Below are 22,669 nucleotides of genomic sequence, written 5' to 3'. Positions count from 1 at the left end.
ATTTCAAAACTTGGCACATGTAGACCTTTGAAAAGAATCGTGATATCTCAAACACAGTTGCCTTGGCAATGCATCAAACTTTAATATTCATTTTGGATGATTTTTAGGACTCTTAGCATGCTTCAAATTGTTTGAAACTCCACACACACATCAGGATTGTTAGCCAGTAGACATGGGTAAAGCCTTAGAAATGGGCAGGGAGGAGGGGGCTCTATAGCGCCACCTTATAGTGCAGTAAATGTAGAGTGAATTTGACATAGTCCTTTGATGTTTAACCGTTTTAACTGCCTATTGCCCACTGTGCACAGTTGCCCTGAAGCCACCAGGGTGTATCACTTACATTGGATGTCAAAAAATTTTTAACTAATAAGTTAAAAAATATATAATTTTGCAAAAGAAAATTGCAGATGCATAGTGATATAGGTGAAATATATTGTGAAATAAATGCATATTAAAGTATTTAATGAGCTTTCTCAGTTCACCTGTGTTTCCTCCTCCTCTGTCAGCGGTTTCCTTCAGAAATGTTGAAATCTTTGGAGCTTCTCCTTTGTTGTAGAGGGGGTTTTCTGTCTCCCCTGAAATTGCAGAACATTTCTTATCCATATTTGTTTACCATTAGAGATCAAAACGTGTTTGAAATAGTTTTTAGTTAATTTTCACGCTCCATGTAAGTGATGTCACCAATTAACGGTACAGCAACTTTTAGGTTAAACAAATTAGTTTACTATCATCCATTAACAATTTGCCAGCAAAACCTTTACAAAACAATCAAAACATCTCATCTACACAAAAAGATGCGATTTAAAAGCCCAAACTTTCTTTAAACAAGAGCTCAAAATATAGAGTTAGTTAGCCAACCTCTTCTGAAAACAGTTGTTTCAAGTTCAAGATCATATGTACCAGGTGTCATATGTACCAGGTACAATGGAATTCTTATTTTGTTCCTCCTCACGAGAACAAACCATAAAACTACAAAACATTTAATAAAAGAAAATGCAAGAATATAAAGACAAGGCAATATGGCAAGGCTGGATGTTCTGGCCGCAATGCTCCAGTACCTCTTGCCAGACTTCATGAGGGAAAAGAAATTATGGGTGGGATGAGTGGGGTCACTAATAATATTGCTTGCCCATTTGTAAATCCTTTTATCATAAATATCCTGCAGAGAGGGGAGTTCCCTTTCAATATTGGTCTCTTGACGTCGCGTCAGATGCTGACGCATTGGGGAAACACCTTTCTCCTAGAAATACTGAAGCCTGATTGAATCACACTATTGCAATAGCCAATGGCGTTCAAGCGCGTGAATGTGAGGGGGCACCGCCCACGCGGAGGCCGCCATCGTCGAGCCCAGTTGTCTTCACTGCGAGGAGATGAATGTTAGTGTTCTCTGTACTCAGATCACCATCCTGCTGAATGAACAGCCAGCCACTGCGGATACCAAGCCTTGGAGGAGGGCGCAGCATTACCCTGAGATGGAAACTGGCAGACCCAGTGGTGAACACACATTTAAATCCTCTAACAGCTTCCCTCGTCCCCCAGCCTGTTGCGGGCGACAAGAATGTTGTGAAATGTTCTGTTGTTGTTTGTTGTGCAATAAAAAACGTTCAACTTCACAAAAAGAGCTGTTTTCCTCTTCCAGTTGCCACTCATACTTGCTGTGCGGACGGCTCTCTGCCCCCCACAAACGAGCTGTCACATCACTTCACAATGACACCTCTCGCACTCTACGCAGAAAAATGGGGGGCGCTGCCATGCGCGTCAAGGTGGGTTTTGTATATCATAGAAAAACGATACACTCTACAATTTGCTCGCAGACCGCCCCGTTTCAACGGCATGATAATGTCTGCAGTTCACGATCTAAACGCCCCGTTTCTGAGGACGGAAATTCAGAATCTGCTGACAAAAGGAGCAGTAGAGGTAGTGCGCCCCGAAGAGCGTGAGAGTGGGTTTTACAGTTGTTATTTCCTGGTTCCCAAAAAAGACGGCGGGCTGCGCCCTATTTTTGACCTGCGCCAACTGAATCGAGCCCTGGCAAAGTGCACATTCAGAATGATTACATTAAAACAAATCCTCTCGCTCGTCCGACCCGGGGATTGGTTTGCTTCTGTGGATCTAAAAGATGCATATTTCCATATCCAGATAGTCCCTCGACACAGGCGCTTTCTGAGATTTGCATTCGAGGGAATCGCGTATCAGTTTACCGTCCTTCCCTTCGGTCTGTCTTTAGCTCCACGCACGTTCATGAAGTGCATGAATGCTTTTCTCTCCCCTCTATGTCTGAATGGAGTGCATGCTCTAAACTATCTGGATGACTGGCTGCTCATGGCTCATTCAGAGAATGTGCTGGACAGTCACAAACATATGCTTATAAATGCCGCTTGGCATTCAGGATCAATGTGCGTATTGGTGACTCACAATTGTCTAGAAGCAATAGCCCCTTGGATGAGCGACACGCTATATAAACGGGGCGTGATGATGGGGCAGGTAAGCAGATGCAAAACTGTCATGACAGATGCATCTTGCACGGGCTGGGGTGCCCTTTGCGATGGCAGTCCAGCTTTCGGTGTTTGGACAGACACGGAAAAAGTGTGGCACATAAATTGCCTAGAACTTGTTACCGGTGTATGCTGAGAGATGAGGCGAGTACGGAGATCCACAATACAAGGGGTTTATTCACAATACAAGAACACAAGAACAACATACACGGCTAAGCAAACGAGAACAGACAAGGAGTGCAGGGAAAGAGTCCAACTTAAAGGGAGTGTTGACAAGGTACAACAGGTGCAGGGAATCCGGGGAGATGGCGGGAAGACTGATGAGGGAAGTGAAGACAGGTGTGCGGAACAGGAGGATTCTGGGAAATGGAGTTTGGGACAGGCGTGGATGTAACAAAACTGAAGGCAGTCCAACTGGCCCTGGAGCAATTTTACGCTCAAGTCCACAACCATCATGTTCTCATTCATTCGGACAACATGGCAGTAGTAGCGTATATAAATCACCAAGGCAGCATCAGTTCGCGCCCCCTCTTGAAGCTTGCGACAGCTCTTCTGCTATGGGCAGACCAGCACCTTTTATCTATTCGAGCTGTCTATGTCCCCGGCCGTTTGAACTGCGGAGCGGACATGCTGTCGAGACAGGGTGTTCTCCAAGGAGAATGGAGATTACACCCTCAAAGAGTGAGTATGATTTGGAACATATTCGGACCAGCAGAGGTAGACCTCTTCACGTCAGCAGAGAACACTCACTGCCCACTATTTTACTCCCTGACGGAACAGTCCACGCTGGGAGTGGATGTGCTCACTCAACGCTGGCCAAAAGCACGCAAGTATGCATTTCTGCCAGTAAAAATCCTGCATCAAGTGCTGTGCAAAATCAGGGAGGAGAGGGAAACCGTGCTGATAGTTGCGCCGAAATGGACCACTTAGCCCTGGTTCCCGAACTTGCTACAACTGTTAACGGGACCCCCCTGGACAGTCCCGTTAAGGAAGGACCTATTGTCTCAAGCGAGGGGCTCGATCTGGCACCTAAATCCAAAACTATGGGACTTGCACGTCTGGCCGCTCAGCGGAGCCAGCCAGTAGCTGCACTCCCTCAGCGCGTGCTGAATACTATTGCTGAAGCGAGAGCCCCTTCTACGAGGCGTCTCTACGCTCATAAATGGAAGGTTTTTGAAAGCTGGTGTACTTCATACACGGAAGACCCTGTGAGCTGCCCAATTTCAGTTATACTATCTTTCTTGCAAGAGCGCTTAGACGGTGACTGCGTGCCTTCTTCGCTCAAAGTGTATGTTGCTGCTATTTCAGCTTTCCATGAGGAAATCGACAATCGACCCGTTGGCAGAAACGATCTAGTGGCAAAATTCTTATGTGGAACGAGACGAATGAACCCTTCTCGCCCACCCACTATCCCCACTTGGGATTTAACTTTGGTACTGAAAGCTTTGACAAGCCCACCATTCGAGCCACTGCAGTCGATTTTATTAAAAATGCTCTCCTATAAGACAGTGCTTTTGCTAGCGCTTGCTTCAGTTAAATGAGTGGGCGATATACACGCTCTTTCAGTCAACGAGTCCTGCATGGATTTTGGCCCGGGTGACTGCAAGATCGTTCTCAAACCGAGAGAGGGTTATGTTCCTAAAATACTCTTAACACCGTTCAGAGCCCAGGTTCTAACTCTTTTGTCTCTAATGAGCCTGCAGCGGGGGTACCCCCGCCTTCGCAACCACTCTGTCCTGTTCGCGCTCTGTGTGTCTATGTTGAGCGCACTAGACAGCTAAGACTTTCAGAGCAGCTCTTCGTCTGTTTTGGCGGCCACACTAGAGGACTGCCTGTCTCAAAAAAGAGGCTTTCCCATTGGATTGTGGATGCAATAGCTCTAGCTTACAGTTCACAGAATGTAGAGTGCCCTGTAGGTCTCCGAGCACACTCTACAAGGAGTATCGCTTCATCATGGGCATTGACAAACGGTATACCAATTGAGGACATTTGTTCTGCAGCAGGATGGGCTTCATCGAACACTTTTGCCAGATTCTACAATCTGGATGATTCTTCGATAGCCTCTCGAATTCTGTCTGTACAGGAGAGCTAGGTTTGTTTAATATGTAGCCTATTTAGCTTGCTGTATACTGCTATACTCCAAGTGATATGCTGCTTCGGAATACAGAGCTTGCATCTATACACGCTCCGCCCCCCACTCATGGGCGCGGTGTTTCAACAAGGTCCGCTAGGCTCCCTTTTCTCATTTGAGGGTAGCGCCGGCGCGTCCGCCGCCTTAACTACCCAGGTCTTGTTGGAGTGGATCTGGCTGAGATCATGTTGCGTCATCTCTGCGTTTTGGCATAGCGTAACAACCCTAATGTTGTATTAATGAACCGGGACTCGCCGCTTCATTTTGCAAACACCGTAAGACCGATTAAACAATAAACAAATAATAAAATGTATAAGGGAACTGTGTATGGCATAAGTTGATCTTGATTTAGTTTGTACTAATGAACCGGAATTAACTGCTTCTTTTAGCAAGTCAATTTATTATTCAATAAGCATTTCGTCGCTCTGTCTCTCAATAAGCGGTCACTGACCCCTTTTCATCAGCGAGATATGGTTGTGGTTTACAACACTCACAAGCTCCCTGATACTGCTCAGGCCCGCCTCCTCCCCCTTCCGATGCGGTGTTTCAACCAGGTCTGCAAACTTACATGTCACAGTTGGGCAATCCATAATGGTTGACCTCAGAGAGACTAGTGTTTAACTAGGTCCGGTGGTCTTACGCTTATGTGCTTAATGCAAATTACTTGAATACTTATGCAACTCCACTGCAATGACTCTGTCATATGACACAGTATTCGCAAACATGTTTATGACTGTCAGCTCTGCTTATGCTGGACGTCCTTCATAGTAACACGGCGTGATTTGACATGTTCCCCAATGCGTCAGCATGCGTCGAGAGACCGATATTGAAAGGGAACGTCTTTGGTTCCTGGCGTAACCTCAGTTCCCTGAAATGAGGGAATGAGACGTCACGATCATGCCATGTTACTTGTACTCAGGATTTTTCATCATTTGCTTATTTAATCGGAAGTTTCTAACGAAATGGCGCCAAGCGTCGCCTTATATAGAGGGGCGGTGCCCCCTTACATTTGCGTGCTTGAACGCCATTGGCTATTGCAGTGCAATAGCGCGATTCAGTCAGGCTTCAGTATTTCTAGGAGAAAGGTGTTTCCCCAATGCATCAGCATCTGACACGACGTCTCGTTCCCTCATTTCAGGGAACCGAGGTTACGCCAGGAACCAAAGACGTTCTGTTCCTGTGATTTTCTGTGCCATCTTTATCACCCTATGTAGAGCCCTCCTGTCATGTGCTGTGCTGTTACAAAACCACACAGCAATACAGCAAGTGAGTGTTTGCTCTCTGAGTAGTCTCGTGTAATCTCGCGATATCTCTTCAGACTGCAAAAAATGAAAATGAGCATAATTTCTATTTTCTGAAATATCGACGTACCAACAAACTGACGCAGAAGTGGCAAAACAGGCCTAAATCGACACATTTTTATTTCATATACATTATTGTTACTATTATTATTATTATTATTATTATTATTTAATATGGTTAAACACTTGTTTTTTAGCCTACGAGCTTATTTCAGCATTGATTTATAAGATATTTTCTTAACCTATTTCAACCATTTTACATTTAATAATTGTTTCACTGTTGAAACATTAACTGATGTTACTTCAACCATATTTCATAGTTGAATTTCGGTCATGTGTTGACTGAGCTTCAGCCGTTTAGCATTCAATGTTGAATCAACGTTTTTTTCACAGTTGAAACAACAACTGACCTTATTTCAACCAAATTTTAATGTTGAAGGTCGGTCATGTGCCAACAGTGATCTGCAAAATAATGGCAACAGTTGTGCTCGCTGGCTGAACCTAGAAACAAACATACAGCACGATGAATAGTCAGAACACTTTATTCTTAAGAGTCAATTCTTTTGCAAATCACTTTACTGAATCCGACAGAGCAGTTTCTGAATCAGCATCTGACTAGTTGAGGTGAAACTTATCATTACTTTCAGTAATGTCTAGAAACATTTGTGTACTTCTCATGAAACTAGCCTTTAAATTTGTAATATGTATAGCCTACTCTAGGCTACCATTCAAACGTTTAAGATCGGTAAGATTTTTAAATGTTTTTTTTTTTTTTTTTTTAAGTCTCTTCTGCTCACCAAAGCTGCATTTATTTTACCCAAAATATAGCAAAAACAGTAATTTTTACAATTTAAAATAACTGTTTTCTATGAATATAAAATGATAATAATAAATAAACTTTATTCCTGTGATCAAAGCTGAATTTTCAGCATCATTACTCCAGTCTTCTGTGTCACATGATCCTTCAGAAATCATACTAATATGATTTGATGCTCAAACATTTTTTTTTTATTATTTGTATAGCACATTAAAAAAAAAAAAAAAAAAAAATGAGTTAGCCAAAGTGCTTTCCATTAAAAAAAAAATATATATATTCCAAGTAAATAAATAAATAACAAAAATACAACAACATTAAAAACCAACCAAAATCAAATTTAAACCCATGGCCACAGTAAAAAAAGGTACAGTCAATGCTATAGCTCAACCATAAGCCTGGGCAAGTAAATGTGCCCTCAGATGTGATTTAAAAATACCCAGTATAACATCTAATATCCAAAGGCAGGTTATTCCAGAAGCGGTGTGCAGCAACAGAGAGGCACGATCCCCTTTGGACTTTAGATGAGATTTAGAGATCTTTAAAAGTAATGTTTGAGATGACTTCAGTGGCCTTGTCATCTGATAAACCTGGGGAAGATCGGAAATATATTAGGGAGGTAGTCCATGCAAGGCCTTAAAAACAAAAATTAAAACCTTAAACTGCACCCTGAAATTAACTGGAAGCCAATGCAGTGAAGCTACTGGTGAAACACTGACCTGCTTTTTGATCCCAGTCAAAAGCCTAGTTGCTGCATTTTGTAGGAGTTGAAGGTGATTCAGCAGAACACAAGAACACATTTCTGATTATCAATGTTGGAAATAGTTGTGTAATTTTTTTTCAGGATTCTTTGAAGAATACAAAGTTCAAAAGAACAGCATTTATCTGAAATAGAAATCTTTTGTAACAATATACATGTTTTTCACTTTTGATCAATTTAATACACCCTTGCTGAAAATATGAACGGTAGTATAATGTTACAAAAGCTGTCTATTTCAGATAAATGCTGTTCTTTTGAACTTTTATTAAAGAATCCTGATATTTCAACATTGATAATAATAATAAATGTTTCTTGATCAAAATGATTTCTGAATGATCACGTGACACTGAAGACTGGAGTAATGATGCTGAATATTCAGCTTTGATCACAGAAATAAATGACATGAATATATATTACAACAGTAAACAGTTATTTTAAATTGTAATAATATTTTACAATATTATTGTTTTTCTGTATTTTGGATCAAATAAATGCATCCTTGGTGAGCAGAGGAGACCTTTGTTTTTTTTGTTGTTTTTTTTTGTTTTTTTAAATAATCTTTCATTCTAAAACTTTTGAACAGTAGTGTACATCAGTATAATCACTGACTGTTTTTCATATGACAACGTGAATTTAAAGACACATTTACAACAGAGATATTTTGTAATTAATTATGTTTTAATTTATTATAATAATCATATTTTAGTTTTTAATTAAAAGATATATATTGAATAATATCCGACTCTTCCCAGCTTTGTAATGGCTTTGTAATAGTGTTTTTGATACTCCAAAAAGCACGTCCATATATCATAAAAGTAATCCATACAACTCCAGCCCTGTGATGGGTTTTTGTGAGAAAAATATCCATATTTAAAACTTTATAAACTATACTCACTGGCTTCCAGTGTCACGGAAACAAGCACCGCAGTTCTACTCCTCTGAGTACTGACACACACACACTTACACACACACACTACATTTCCCACAAGCCCGTGCCTTGGACTGATTACTGCCACAGCTGATACCCATTACCCGGACTATAAAAGACTCACTCGTACACCAGTTCATTGCGAAGTCTTGTTTTGCCCCGGTGAACATTACTGAGTGTTATTTACCTGTCTGATCCTCTGTTGCTGACTACCTGTTGTTACCCGTCTTTGATCCTCTGCTGCCTGCCTTTGACCCTTGCCTGGTATACTGTTCTGTGAGTGTTATCTGTCTGTCCTGACCACCTGCCTGTTATCTGACCATGATTCTGCCTGTCCCTGTTATTCCTGTTTGCTCCTGTTTGACCCTGCCTGTACGACTACTCTATTTTAATAAAGCATGCAAATGGATCCCAGCCTAAGTGATGATTCGTTACATCCAGCAACGGCTGTATACGCACATTCATGAGAGTGTCGAGTTCTGGTGGAAGGGTGACCTCTGACCCGACGCAGGACGGAGCTCCTCTTCTCTTATATCAGTAACGTTCGGGTGTGGAATGAGCAAAAGGAGGAGTGGATATACGTGCAGGAGCAATTTAATAATAAGACTCAGAAAAGAAACAAGAAGCACAACATACAAACAAATGTTAACGACTCATAACCAAGAGTGAACACAAGGACTATAAATACTCAGGGGAAAACCAACTAAACAAGGTAATAAGGGGGTGTGGCATATAGGAAGTACCTGGAGAACTTAACATGAACTATAAAGCAAAACACACAATAGAACATAACATAAGAGTCCAGACACAGGGAATTTGTGACAATATCGAAATTCTCAGACATTTTTCTTTTCAAACTTCTTGATTTAGACTTCTAATTTGTAACCGGTGTTTTTTTGTCTTTTCCCTCTATCCTCTGCACTTCACATTCGTCAATTCTCACAGCAAAAACTCACTGTGTTTGGTCTCTGGGCTCACAGCGTCCTGGACACCAATATTTTAATGATTCATTAAACAGAAATCACTGGCCAGCTGGGATTTTGGTATGGAAATAAAGGTTAGGATCATGATTAGGTATTACAGCACAGTGTTTGTTTTTATTAGCACTATATTTTTTGTTTGCTTTTAGCATCTGATAGAGCGGGGAGAAAAAAAAAGTATGAATTCTGAAGTCTAAATATATAATTGATTGTGCAGCTTTATTTATATTCCTCTCCAGAATGTTTATTCAGTTTACCTAGTTTATTTTTCATTAATGCACTTTGAGTATGATTACAGAGAATTAAGATCACATAAACCTAGTGTGTTAAGACTTTTTTTATATAGTACACACCTGTGTGAAATTGCGATGCTCAAATGTGGAAATATGATTGATAATTGTAATATTGTTTGTTGTTTGAGTACATCTGTCTTGTACATCTGTCCTCAGGTTTGAAGTGCCTGCAGCATGGCTTCTGCACAGCACTCTGCTACGGAGCACCTCAAAAAAAATCGGGCAAAACTGGTGACTGATATGAGAAACCATAAACTGATAATTGAGAATCTTTATCAGAAGGAGGTTTTCAATGACCATGAGGTCGATGCTCTCAAAGCCGAGAGGACAGAGTTTGATAAAGCCAGATCTATATTGGATTGGGTCATTAACAAAGGGGAAGAGGCCAGTTATAAATTACTCAGGATTTTGGATGACACTAGGAAGAAAACATTAGATTCTGGTTCACACTCCTGGATCATCTCATTTAAATTCAGAGAGGATGAAGAGGTCAGCTCTTTATTAGGTGAGTTGAAAAGTGAAAACATTTTAATAAGATGACAGTAAATTAAGACATCTTCCAACAAACGTGTTATGCTTTTGTTGTCGTTTTAGGTACAACACCTTGTCAAAACTACCAGACACTGCTGAAGAAGAAAGCAAAACAAATCCTGAAGAACCAAAGGGTAAATAAATATGTATGTAAAGATCTGGATGACTTCCATTTCACACCTCTTGTTTTAGAGACAGACTCTGAGGGGAAAACTCAATGCAAAATAAAACTGAAAAATAAAAAATGCAAAAAGCTACGGCCCAAAAAGCTGAGAGCTTACATTCCTAATAACAAACAACCAGTATCACCTGTGGGTCTCTGGACATGGAAGGACAAGAACATACTCCTCATAGGAAAACCTGGAATAGGAAAGACTACAGTTGTCCAGGAAATGATGCGTCTGTGGGCAGAGAAAGATGACAGAGAGTTTTACTACATGTTTTACTTTGATGACAGTGTTTTGGCTCACAGTTCTAGGGTTGCCAATTTGGAATCTTTTCTGTTTGATGTGTATTTAAAACCAACGGATAAAGACAGAAAAGAAGTGTTTCAAGATATTGAGGAAAAGTCTGAGAATGTTGTCATTGTATTTGATGGCATCTCTTGTGTGCAAGAACATTCTGTCTTAAAGAAGATCATGGATCACGAGCTTCTACCTGAAGCAAAGATTATAATAACATGCAGATCAGAAGTAGAAGATGAGCCTCTTTTCTCGAGCTGGCCGACACGGAAAGTGTATGTCGAAGGTTTCAGTGAGGAGTCTATTCAGACTTACTATCAGAAGAAGTTGGGTCCCAATTCTGATCTTCTAGATGTTGTTTTGAAGAATCAAGAGCTGTTCAGTCTCAGCCATGTGCCAATGTATGCATTTATGGTTGTAGACTTCCTTCCATTTAAAAATGGCAAAGATTTTAACCATCCTCACACAGTCACAGAAATGTACATCCACATTTTCCGTCTTGCTGTGAAGAAACATGGAAAGAAACAAATTAAGCAAATAGATAAATACCTGAGAGAGATCAAAGATCAGATTCATCCTTTGATGGAAAATGCATTCAGTGCAACTATGCAGAAAACCCTAAACCTTCCAGACATAGGCAGTGATGAGACTGATATTTGTCATGCTTTTTTGAAAATGATCACAACCACAAACTCACTATCTTCGGCAAAAACATACTGCGCTTTTCTCCACAACACAATGCAGGAATTCTTCTCAGCTTTGTGGCTTCTTGGGCATCCAGATGAAATTGAGAAAGTCCTACAACTCTGTCAGACAGAGGAGAATCAACACATGAGACATGTTCTTCCTTTCTTATGTGGAGTTCTGGGAGAACACAACATTAACCTCATCAAGTGTCTCTTTCCAGAGGATCAGATAAAGAAAACATCGGATTGGTTCATTGAGAAGTTTTTGGACACTTTCCTCCAGCTTCAGAGTGAAAGTGAAGTGGCTGATCTTCTCTATGTGTGTCAGTGCTTGTATGAGCTCCAGTCTCCTAAAGCATGTTTAATGTTCCTGGAGAAGATGGACCATCAGCTTGAGCCTGAAGGAGATCTTGACCCTCATCAGTGTTGTGCTTTGTCTTATGTGATCGGTCAGTGCGGAGAAAAAGAGGTTTATCTGGATCTGGAGGACTGTAACGTGACTGATACAGGAATGAAACTGATGCTCAGCTGCTCACCAAAGATCAGGTACTAAGGAACAGGGGTGAAATATATCGCCATAAAAATGTGACGACATTGTGGATGTGAAAAATCATTTGCGATATCCAAGACTGAGCTTACTGTATATATAAGTTATAGTTCACCCAAAAAATTAAAATTCCGTCATTATGTACTCACCCTCATGTCGATTCAAACTCATAAGATTTTTATTCATCATATTTTTTATGAAACCTCAGAGATTTCTGTCCCTCCATTTAAAGTCCATTCCCCTAAAACTTGAAGATTCAAAAGGTCAAAAAGGCAACATATTGCATGTTTAGCTTTTAGTAGAATGATGATTCAAAGCATTTTAGATGTTTTATTCTTATCATGTAAGTGCATTTATAGAGGGAGAGACATAGTGGACATAGTGAGCAGTGGGAGAGTCTGTGTTCGTGCGGCTTGTAAGAGATTTAATGCCTGCACTGAAACCGTGAGTGAACTGCGTAAAGAAAAAAGATGAACGTTTACAGAGTTTGAGTGACTATACTACGTTTAAATTTTATCATGAGTTCAGTATTGTGCATCGTACCAAATCATGACACGAGTGTATCTTTACACCCTTACTTTAGTAAGGAAGGATCATGATAGTTGACTAGTCGATCAACAACTCTTGGACTGCATTTAGCCAAAGCCATTTCACATTTGCAGGTCATGTCAAAAAGTTGTTGGTCTAGTGTTATGTCTTTTGTAAAGATGCAAGCAACACAGAGATAGCTTATGAACATGCTTTTTACTCAGACTAACTCATCTTCACTCTCCTGGTACACTCATATGCATTTCAGATCTACTAGTGCCACCCACAGGACAAGTGGTGACACCACATCTCGCTCTCTTTTAACAATTGTACCTAGTATTCACTTATGTCCGTACAGCGACCAAATGTTTTTTTTTTTAACAATGACTTTGCATAACAGTACCAATATTTCAAACGTGAACTTAACATTTTCCCTTGACTTTGACGAACGCACAACATGCATTACAGAACAACACTCTATTTGTTACCTTATCACATATCCCCATGTAAAATACTATTCAAATGGAATCAATGAACCGCCTTTAGTTCATAACATAGTCCCGAGCCCATAATGGTGCTCGTCTAACTCTAACCTGTCTTTCCGGCTGAGTCACTGGTGCAGTTTGCATTTTACAGTCATAATCAAAGTTAGCCAGTCCCTGTACCCCACTCTCCTCCTTCCCATAAGAGAAAGGTGTGAGGTGAGAAGCATTCCAAGTACGCCCATCAGACGGTTTGTAAGTGTAAGGACCAGTCTTTTGCAGTACTTTAAATGGTTTGGAAAATGCAGATTGGAGCTTAGAAAGGATACCTGGTCGCTTCACTCGAACAAAAGATCCTTGTTTAAATGACACTTCCATCGCCCCACGCTTGCGATCAGTGTATGTTTTGGAGCTCTTCTGCATGTGTTGCACTTGATCTACAATGTTCTGCGCACATGGTTTCTGAAGATGCTGCAGTTTCTGTAAACCTGAGATGCATGTAACAATTCAGCAGGTGAACGCCCTTGTCCCTTGTGAATTCTTTCCATCCTTTGGCTTCCAGGGAAGCAGTTAGCAACGCGTGCTTCAAAGTACGGTTAAAACGTTCAACCTCTCCATTGGCACGAGGATAATACAAACCCCATTCCAAAAAAGTTGGGACACTGTACAAACTGTGAATAAAAACAGAATGCAATGATGTGGAATTTTCAAATTTCAATATTTTATTCAGAATACAACATAGATGACATATCAAATGTTTAAACTGAGAAAATGTATCATTTTAAGGGAAAAATAAGTTGATTTTAAATTTCATGGCATCAACACATCTCAAAAAAGTTGGGACAAGGCCTTGTTTACCACTGTGTGGCACCCCCTCTTCTTTTTATAACAGTCTGCAAACGTCTGGGGACTAAGGAGACAAGTTGCTCAAGTTTAGGAATAGGAATGTTGTCCCATTCTTGTCTAATACAGGCTTCTAGTTGCTCAACTCTCTTAGGTCTTCTTTGTCGCATCTTCCTCTTTATTATGCGCCAAATGTTTTCTATGGGTGTAAGATCTGGACTGCAGGCTGGCCATTTCCTTCTTCTATGCAGCCATGATGTTGTAATTGATGCAGTATGTGGTCTGGCATTGTCATGTTGAAAAATGCAAGGTCTTCCCTGAAAGAGATGACGTCTGGATGGGAGCATATGTTGTTCTAGAACTTGGATATACCTTTCAGCATTGATGGTGCCTTTCCAGATGTGTAAACTGCCCATGCCACACGCACTCATGCGACCCCATAACAGCAGAGATGCAGGCTTCTGAACTGAGCGCTGATAACAACTTGGGTTGTCCTTGTCCTCTTTAGTCCGGATGACATGGCGTCCCAGTTTTCCAAAAAGAACTTCAAATTTTGATTCGTCTGACCACAGAACAGTTTTCCACTTTGCCACAGTCCATTTTAAATGAGCCTTAGCCCAGAGAAAACGCCTGCGCTTCTGGATCATGTTTAGATATGGCTTCTTTTTTGACCTATAGAGTTTTAGCCAGCAACGGCGAATGGCACGGTGGATTGTGTTCACCGACGATGTTTTCTGGAAGTATTCCTGAGCCCATGTTGTGATTTCCATTACAGTAGCATTCCTGTTTGTGATGCAGTGCTGTCTAAGGGCCCGAAGATCACGGGCATCCAGTATGGTTTTCCGGCCTTGACCCTTACGCACAGAGATTGTTCCAGATTCTCTGAATCTTTAGATGATATTATGCACTGTAGATGATGATAACTTCAAACTCTTCAAACCTGCTGAAACAATTTTTCTCTCAAACTCCTTTCTGATATTGCTCCACTATTTTTCGCCGCAGCACTGGGGGAATTGGTGATCCTCTGCCCATCTTGACTTCTGAGAGACACTGCCACTCTGAGAGGCTCTTTTTATACCCAATCATGTTGCCAGTTGACCTAATAAGTTGCAAATTGGTCCTCCAGCTGTTCCTTATATGTACATTTAACTTTCCGGCCTCTTATTGTTACCTGTCCTAACTTTTTTGGAATGTGTAGCTCTCATGAAATCCAAAATGAGCCAATATTTGGCATGACATTTCAAAATGTCTCACTTTCAACGTTTGATATGTTATCTATATTCTATTGTGAATAAAATATAGGTTTATGAGATTTGTAAATTATTGCATTCCTTTTTTATTCACAATTTGTACAGTGTCCCAACTTTTTTGGAATCGGGTTTGTACACAGATGAAGTTCGATGCATAAATCCTCAGTTGACATGAATTGAGAGCCGTGATTTGAGATCAGCTCCTTCGGGACTAAAGTTACAGCAAAACGACACTCTGCTGGAGCATGGTCAAAGGGCCCCACAATGTCTATAGCGAGTTTCTCCCATGCTCCATCTGGGAGGGGTACAGGCTGGAGTGGCGCAGTGCGAACGACTGCTGACTTATCATGAGTTTGACACGTAATGCATGATTTGATGGCTGTCTCAACCTGGGCATTCATATCTGGCCACCAATACAGCTCTCTGAGTCTTTGCTTGGTTCTAACAATGCCTTGATGAGTATTGTGAGCCAATGCAATGAACTGCCCATGCAAAGACTCTGGTACTAAAAGTCTGTGTGTCCCTCTTACCACATAATTATCCTGAAGAGAAAGTTCATGTTGAATTTTGCTGCTCTGTAATGGCAAGCGAGACAAGCAATCAGCTGTAACATTTTCACGTCCAGGCTTGTACTGGATGTCGTAGTCAAAAGCCATCAACCTAGCTGAAAACCGAGCAATCTGAAGTCCTGCTCGCCTTCGTCCCTTCGAAGTGAGCAGTGTTGTGAGTGGGCTGTGGTCTGTACGTAATGTAAAACATCGCCCCCACAGATAAGTTCTCCATTTCTCTGTTGCCCACACACAGCCTAATGCTTCCTTCTCAATTGTGCAGTACTTGCGTTCAGCCTGTGTGAGAGTGCGTGATGCAAAAGCAACAGTCTTTTCAGACCCGTCTGGGTGCATTTGGGTGAGAACGGCGCCCAGACTGTAATTAGAAGCATCAGTTGTAACGACAGTGTGTAGCTCAGGGTCGAAAAGTGTCAGTGCAGGGCTATTAATTATAAGGTCTTTCACCCACTCAAAACTTTTCTGTGCCTCAGGCGTCCAGGTGAATGAAGCAGATCCGCGAGTCAATGCTCTAAGGGGCTCGACCACTGCGGAATAATCAGGTATGAATTTTGAATACCACAATGTGAGCCCAAGGAAAGAGCGTAAGCTGGCAGTATCAGTTGGTGGTGGAGCTTGTGAGACTTCATGGATATGAGAAGCATCCGGCTGAAGTCCTTCAGCCGAGACTGTGTGTCCTAAGAACGACAGCTCCGTCTGTCTGATGTGGCATTTGGCAAAGTTCAATTTAAGTCCAGCTGTTTCTAGATGCTGAAGTGCTGCATTCAAGTTCTTGTCATGTTCCTCAACGGTCTTTCCTGAGACAATGACATCGTCCAAGTAACATAGAACATGTGCAAGTCCTTTAAGTATGGTCGACATCAGTCTCTGAAAACAACTCGGCCCTGACGCCAGTCCATAAGGTACTCGCTTATAGCGAAATAAGCCTTCATGCGTGATGAATGAAGTGAGGCTGTGGCTATCCTCATACAGTAGGACTTGGTGATAGGCGCTTTGAAGATCTAGCGCTGAAAAGACAGTTGATCCCCTCAGCTCTGCAAACATTTCTTCCATGTGAGGAAGTGGAAAACTGTCCACTACTATGGCCTTATTTGGTTCTCGCAAGTCCACGCAAAGTTGTATGTTTCCATCTTTTTTTTTAGTGACCACAACTGGTGAGACCCATTCTGATGATTCAATCGGTTCGATCACATCCTGCTGAATGAGTCGCTTTAATTCCTGTGACAGCATCACGGACTGCAAATGGAAGGTGGCGCAGTTTCTGCTGTACTGGTTTCACGTTGGCACAAACTTTGACTAAGTGTGTAAATCCTTGTGCGCAGCCCAGTTTCTCAGGATTCGTACTAACATCAGCTGAATTTATCGTGCGGCATGACGATGTAACAATACGGCCATCTAACGGCTGCAGTTCCAAGGCCGCAAACAAGTCTCGTCCCAACAACACAGTGCCAGTGTTCACAATGAACAGTTCAGCTGTAGCACGCCGCTCACCATACATGATCTCAGCTTCTGTGCATCCCATTACAGATATGGCGTGTCCACCATAGCTCACTAAGTTCACTTTCGCTTTCACAAGGGTAGCATTAGGAAAATACTGAGTACACACTGACATTGGAATAATTGATACTGCTGAGCCCGTATCCAGCATTAACTCCACGTTCTGTGTTGTTCCACATACGCTAATTTGAACAGTACACATTATCTTGCTTGAGTCGCAATAAGGGCTTTCTACCGTAAGAACTGTCACATCAGGAATTGAAATCTCACTTACATTTTTGTGTCCACGGCACACTTTGGCGAAATGTCCTTTTTTCTTGCATGCATTACAGATAGCGTCTTTGGCAGGGCATTTTTGAAAGTTGGCAGAATGCTGTTTTGACCCACACCTGTAACACGTTTTCCCTTGGGATGTAAATGAGTGCATCGCTGTCGCTCCTCGTAATGTCTGTGCATTTTTTCCCGTTTCGCGGCCAGGTCTGTTGTGCTGATGAGGTGACTGTTGAATCACTTGTACTGTGCCATCTGCTAGTTTGCTCATCACATTTGTCTCCGCCACTGCCGTTTCTATTTGGCCAATTGTGACAGCTTTTTTCAAAGTAAGATCCGCCTCTAGGAGTAAACGTTCCCTTATGCGGTTTGAATTTGTTTTTTCAACAAGTTGATCCTGGATCATTTCCTCCTCCATGGCTCCGAATTCGCATGTAGCCGCAAGCTCCTTTAGCGCTGTAACATATTGATCCGTAGTTTCACCATGCCGTTGTCCTCGCTGGCGAAACCTGTACCGTTCAGCTACCACATTCACTTTTGGCTCGAAGAATGTGCGAATAGCTTGCAATGCCATGTCGTACTTATCATCTGCAACCGTGAGCGTGTAAAATAGTCTCTGGCCTTCTGCCCCTAGGCAGTGAATCAATAGAGCGCATTTTCGGGCTTCCGATAGCTCTTCGTCCATGGCCAAGACATAGTTCTCGAAAACACGAATCCATACCTTAAATGGCATCGGCGGCTCACCCACATTTTGTAGAAATGGTGTAGGCTGACTTAAATTCCACGGCATCCTCGTTGCCAATATGTCATGTTTTTGTAAAGATGCAAGCAACATAGAGATAGCTTATGAACATGCTTTTTACTCAGACTAACTCATCTTCACTCTCCTGGTACACTCATATGCATTTCAGATCTACTAGTGCCACCCACAGGACAAGTGGTGACACCACATCTAGATAAAAAGCTGTATTCTGTACGTTTGACTCGTCGAGTCACCTTTATTTATATAGAGCTTTTTACAATGCATATTGTGTCAAAGTATAGAGATTTTACAGAGATAGAGGGAACATAATTTTGGCTGTACAACAGCTAAAATAGTGTGATTGTCCAGCTTAGGTAAGTTCAGTATTGATTCATTTCGTTGTAAAAATCATTAGTTATTAATTTAGTTGATTTACCTAAAAATTTGTGTACGATAATTTTCTTCCAAATTTGATAATTTTGAGCTTCTGGTACAATACTTGGACATTTCCAGTCTGGCACAACACTGTCTGTGTGAGTCCTAAAGCCTCACACTATATAACAAGCACCGTCCTTCGGATCAGACATTAGGACGGATCAGTCCTGGCCATATTCCCTCCATTGACCCTTATCAATCATGGCTTCCTAATAATCCCTATCCACTCGCTCTGCTCTCCACCTATAGCTGGTGTTTATTGGAGAGAGCCCTGGTGCTGTTGTACTGTGGCTGCTGTCGCAGTATCCAAGTTGATGCTGCACTGGTGGTGGATGAGGAGAGATATGATTGTAAAGGGCTTTGGGCGCACAGTAGTAAAGCGCTATATACAGTGGGTACGGAAAGTATTCAGACCACCTTAAATTTTTCACTCTTTGTTATATTGCAGCCATTTGCTAAAATCATTTAAGTTCATTTTTTTCCTCATTAATGTACACACAGCACCCCATATTGACAGAAAAACACAGAATTGTTGACATTTTTGCAGATTTATTAAAAAAGAAAAACTGAAATATCACATGGTCCTAAGTATTCAGGCCCTTGGCTCAGTATTTAGTAGAAGCACCCTTTTGATCTAATACAGCCACGAGTCTTTTTGGGAAAGATGCAACAAGTTTTTCACACCTGGATTTGGGGATCCTCTGCCATTCCTCCTTGCAGATCCTCTCCAGTTCTGTCAGGTTGGATGGTAAACGTTGGTGGACAGCCATTTTTAGGTCTCTCCAGAGATGCTCAATTGGGTTTAAGTCAGGGCTCTGGCTGGGCCATTCAAGAACAGTCACGGAGTTGTTGTGAAGCCACACCTTCGTTATTTTAGCTGTGTGCTTAGGGTCATTGTCTTGTTGGAAGGTAAACCTTCGGCCCAGTCTGAGGTCCTGAGCACTCTGGAGAAGGTTTTCGTCCAGGATATCCCTGTACTTGGCCGCATTCATCTTTCCCTCGATTGCAACCAGTCGTCCTGTCCCTGCAGCTGAAAAACACCCCCACAGCATGATGCTGCCACCACCATGCTTCACTGTTGGGACTGTATTGGACAGGTGATGAGTAGTGCCTGGTTTTCTCCACACATACCGCTTAGAATTAAGGCCAAAAAATTCTATCTTGGTCTCATCAGACCAGAGAATCTTATTTCTCACCATCTTGGAGTCCTCCATGCGGGCTTTCATGTGTCTTGCACTGAGGATAGGCTTCCATCGGGCCACTCTGCCATAAAGCCCCGACTGGTGGAGGGCTGCAGTGATGGTTGACTTTCTACAACTTTCTCCCATCTCCCGACTGCATCTCTGGAGCTCAGCCACAGTGATCTTTGGGTTCTTCTTTACCTCTCTCACCAAGGCTCTTCTCCCCCGATAGCTCAGTTTGGCCGGACGGCCAGCTCTAGGAAGGGTTCTAGTCGTCCCAAATGTCTTCCATTTAAGGATTATGGAGGCCACTGTGCTCTTAGGAACCTTAAGTGCAGCAGAATTTTTTTTGTAACCTTGGCCAGGTCTGTGCCTTGCCACAATTCTGTCTCTGAGCTCTTCAGGCAGTTCCTTTGACCTCATGATTCTCATTTGCTCTGACATGCACTGTGAGCTGTAAGGTCTTATATAGACAGGTGTGTGGCTTTCCTAATCAAGTCCAATCAGTATAATCAAACACAGCTGGACTCAAATGAAGGTGTAGAACCATCTCAAGGATGATCAGAAGAAATGGACAGCACCTGAGTTAAATATATGAGTGTCACAGCAAAGGGTCTGAATACCTAGGACCATGTGATATTTCAGTTTTTCTTTTTTAATAAATCTGCAAAAATGTCAACAATTCTGTGTTTTTCTGTCAATATGGGGTGCTGTGTGTACATTAATGAGGAAAAAAATGAACTTAAATGATTTTAGCAAATGGCTGCAATATAACAAAGAGTGAAAAATTTAAGGGGGTCTGAATACTTTCCGTACCCACTGTAAATGCCTTATTCATTCATTCATTCATTCATTCATTTAAACTTGTGGACTGCATTTAGAGATGCAGCATCTCAGATTTTTAGCCTGCCACAAGAATGACTCCACTGCTAAAAATTAATAAAGCTAAGAACGATAAGAGGAAGAAGTGTTGATAGGTCTAACTGAGTTAATATTGTGCCATAATTAAACAAACAAATCCAGCGTTTCGCAAACAAACATGATCTGCGTTGCAAAGGAAAACTCAAAGTGAAACAGAAACAGAAAAGTGATGTGCAAATACAAAGGACAGTTTGAGCAAAAATGCAAATGAGAAACAAGTATATGTATTGTGTTTTACAAATATAAATAAATGAGCCTACATCATATTTCACAAATAAATACAAACCATCCTACAAATGGCATGTAATCTTTGAACAAATAGCAAATCTAGTGCATACAAAGCACACCTGTCTGTTACGATTGTAAGGCACTTGTTTTTTTTATGAGATCTCTCAGCTTGATTTTCTCACAAATGCAGTTGAGCAACTTCCTCTTCCAAAACAGCAGATGGCACTTTTCTATGGGTAAATTTACGCTAGTCTCTCGAAAAAAAGCCACTATGCTGTGGGTTAATAATTTTTGTTATTTCTTTAATTGTTATAATTCTATTATTATTATTATTATTATTATTATTATTATTGTAAAACATTTCCCTTAGCTGATTGTTTAAATAGGCATTTAAAACCATTGTTAAAAAGAGTTTAAAAAAAATTAACGAAGTGCCCCTCCTGCCATGTTTCAAGTATGTGTACGAAATTCGGTACATTATGTGTAATGTCCCAATACCAACAAAAAAAGTGGAGCAAAGCCATAAACACAACAGAAAGTCAGCCATTTTGAATTACCTCTGCAATTTTTGTGCAGTTTTTGCCATTTTCAGGTCTTGTTTTAATACTGTGTTTGATTACTGTGTTGCAGATTAAAGATTTGGAAAGATCCACTGAAGGAAATTGCATTCTTTTTAGAATTCTTCCATAAAGTGTCTCAGTGCAGTTGCTCCTTTTTTGATGTGAGACCCAGAAACAACACAGAACTGTGTGATTTCCTGCTGGATCTTTGTTCACATGTGAAGAACTATGAGACTCAAACAAGCAGGAGTTTCCTTTCAGCATTACAGTCAGTTTTCCAGTCACCTGATGTCTGGATCATAGATCTCTCTCAGAGAAAGACCTCCATCCTCCTGGAAGTGCTGAAACTCCAAACAGAGAAGAAACCAGTAGAGCTGAGAGGATGTTCAGAGGAAGAGAGTGACATGATGAGTTTCCTTCAGTGTCTGCCCTACATCTCACAGCTGAGGTACCTGATATTGTGTGGTTTTAATTGTTGTATATAAATGAAACTTACGGTACATTAAGCGTAAAGATAATTTCTTCCATGTTTAAGTTGTGTCTTATTTGTATATATTGCAATATTAATAAAATTATCAGAGTGCAATATTGATATTTCATGTCTAATTTGATGCTCTGTCTCAACTGTGTCTACAATAAAATGATCTGAAACTAGTAAAAAAAATAGTAAAAAGTTTATTTTAATTAATTCTTAGTCAAATCATAGCTATAAGGAATGTGACACCTCTATTCACATTTCTCATTTCTATTTTGCTACAGATTCTCTAATCTGAATGAAAATCTTCGAAGCAGATTTCTTCTGAGGCTCTTCATTAAAGCAGCAGAGACTGAGACAGGAGAGCAGATGCTGAAACTGTTAACATCAGTCTACATCAACAGATATTTTCCTTATCAATGGACTGACAGAATTAAACAGAGTGATTTCCTGCTGGATCTTTGCTCACAGATGAAGAACTATGAGACTCAAACAGGCAGGAGTTTCCTTCCAGTATTACAGTCAGTTTTCCAGTTACCTGATGTCTGGATCATAGATCTCTCACAGAGAAAGACCTCCGTCCTCCTGGAAGTGCTGAAACTACAAACAGAGAAGAAACCAGTAGAGCTGAGAGGATGTTCAGAGGAAGAGAGTGAAGTGAGGAGTTTCCTTCAGTGTCTGCCCTACATCTCACAGCTGAGGTAACTGATATTGTGTGGTTTTAAATGTTGATTATAAATTAAACTTATGGTACATTAAACGTA

At 41.2% G+C, this 22,669-nt stretch overlaps 1 protein-coding gene and 1 long non-coding RNA gene across 19 annotated transcripts in view; one reads left to right on the top strand and one right to left on the bottom strand.

Annotated features, from left to right (window-relative positions):
- The window catches only part of LOC127508489 (uncharacterized), a 155,165-nt gene that overhangs the window by 80,971 nt on the left and 51,525 nt on the right, over positions 1-22,669 (top strand). For 4 of the 18 annotated variants that reach the window (XM_051886491.1, XM_051886499.1, XM_051886501.1 and 1 more), the window contains one exon: positions 22,377-22,606. The exons of 8 other annotated variants lie outside the window; for them this stretch is intronic. In XM_051886491.1, the coding sequence (XP_051742451.1) occupies positions 22,377-22,606 (230 nt within the window). Of the gene's footprint in view, positions 1-9,858; positions 10,208-10,296; positions 11,927-21,500; positions 21,879-22,189; positions 22,607-22,669 lie in introns of all 18 variants that reach the window. 6 more of the 18 variants (XM_051886493.1, XM_051886497.1, XM_051886498.1 and 3 more) reach the window with 4 other exon arrangements.
- The window catches only part of LOC127508516 (uncharacterized), a 96,411-nt gene that overhangs the window by 68,077 nt on the left and 5,665 nt on the right, over positions 1-22,669 (bottom strand). The window lies entirely within an intron of this gene.

This window comes from Ctenopharyngodon idella, chromosome 3 (assembly GCF_019924925.1).
Source record: "Ctenopharyngodon idella isolate HZGC_01 chromosome 3, HZGC01, whole genome shotgun sequence".
In the NCBI taxonomy this organism is placed as follows: Eukaryota; Metazoa; Chordata; class Actinopteri; order Cypriniformes; family Xenocyprididae; genus Ctenopharyngodon; species Ctenopharyngodon idella.
This window is presented reverse-complemented; position numbering and strand designations above follow the sequence as displayed.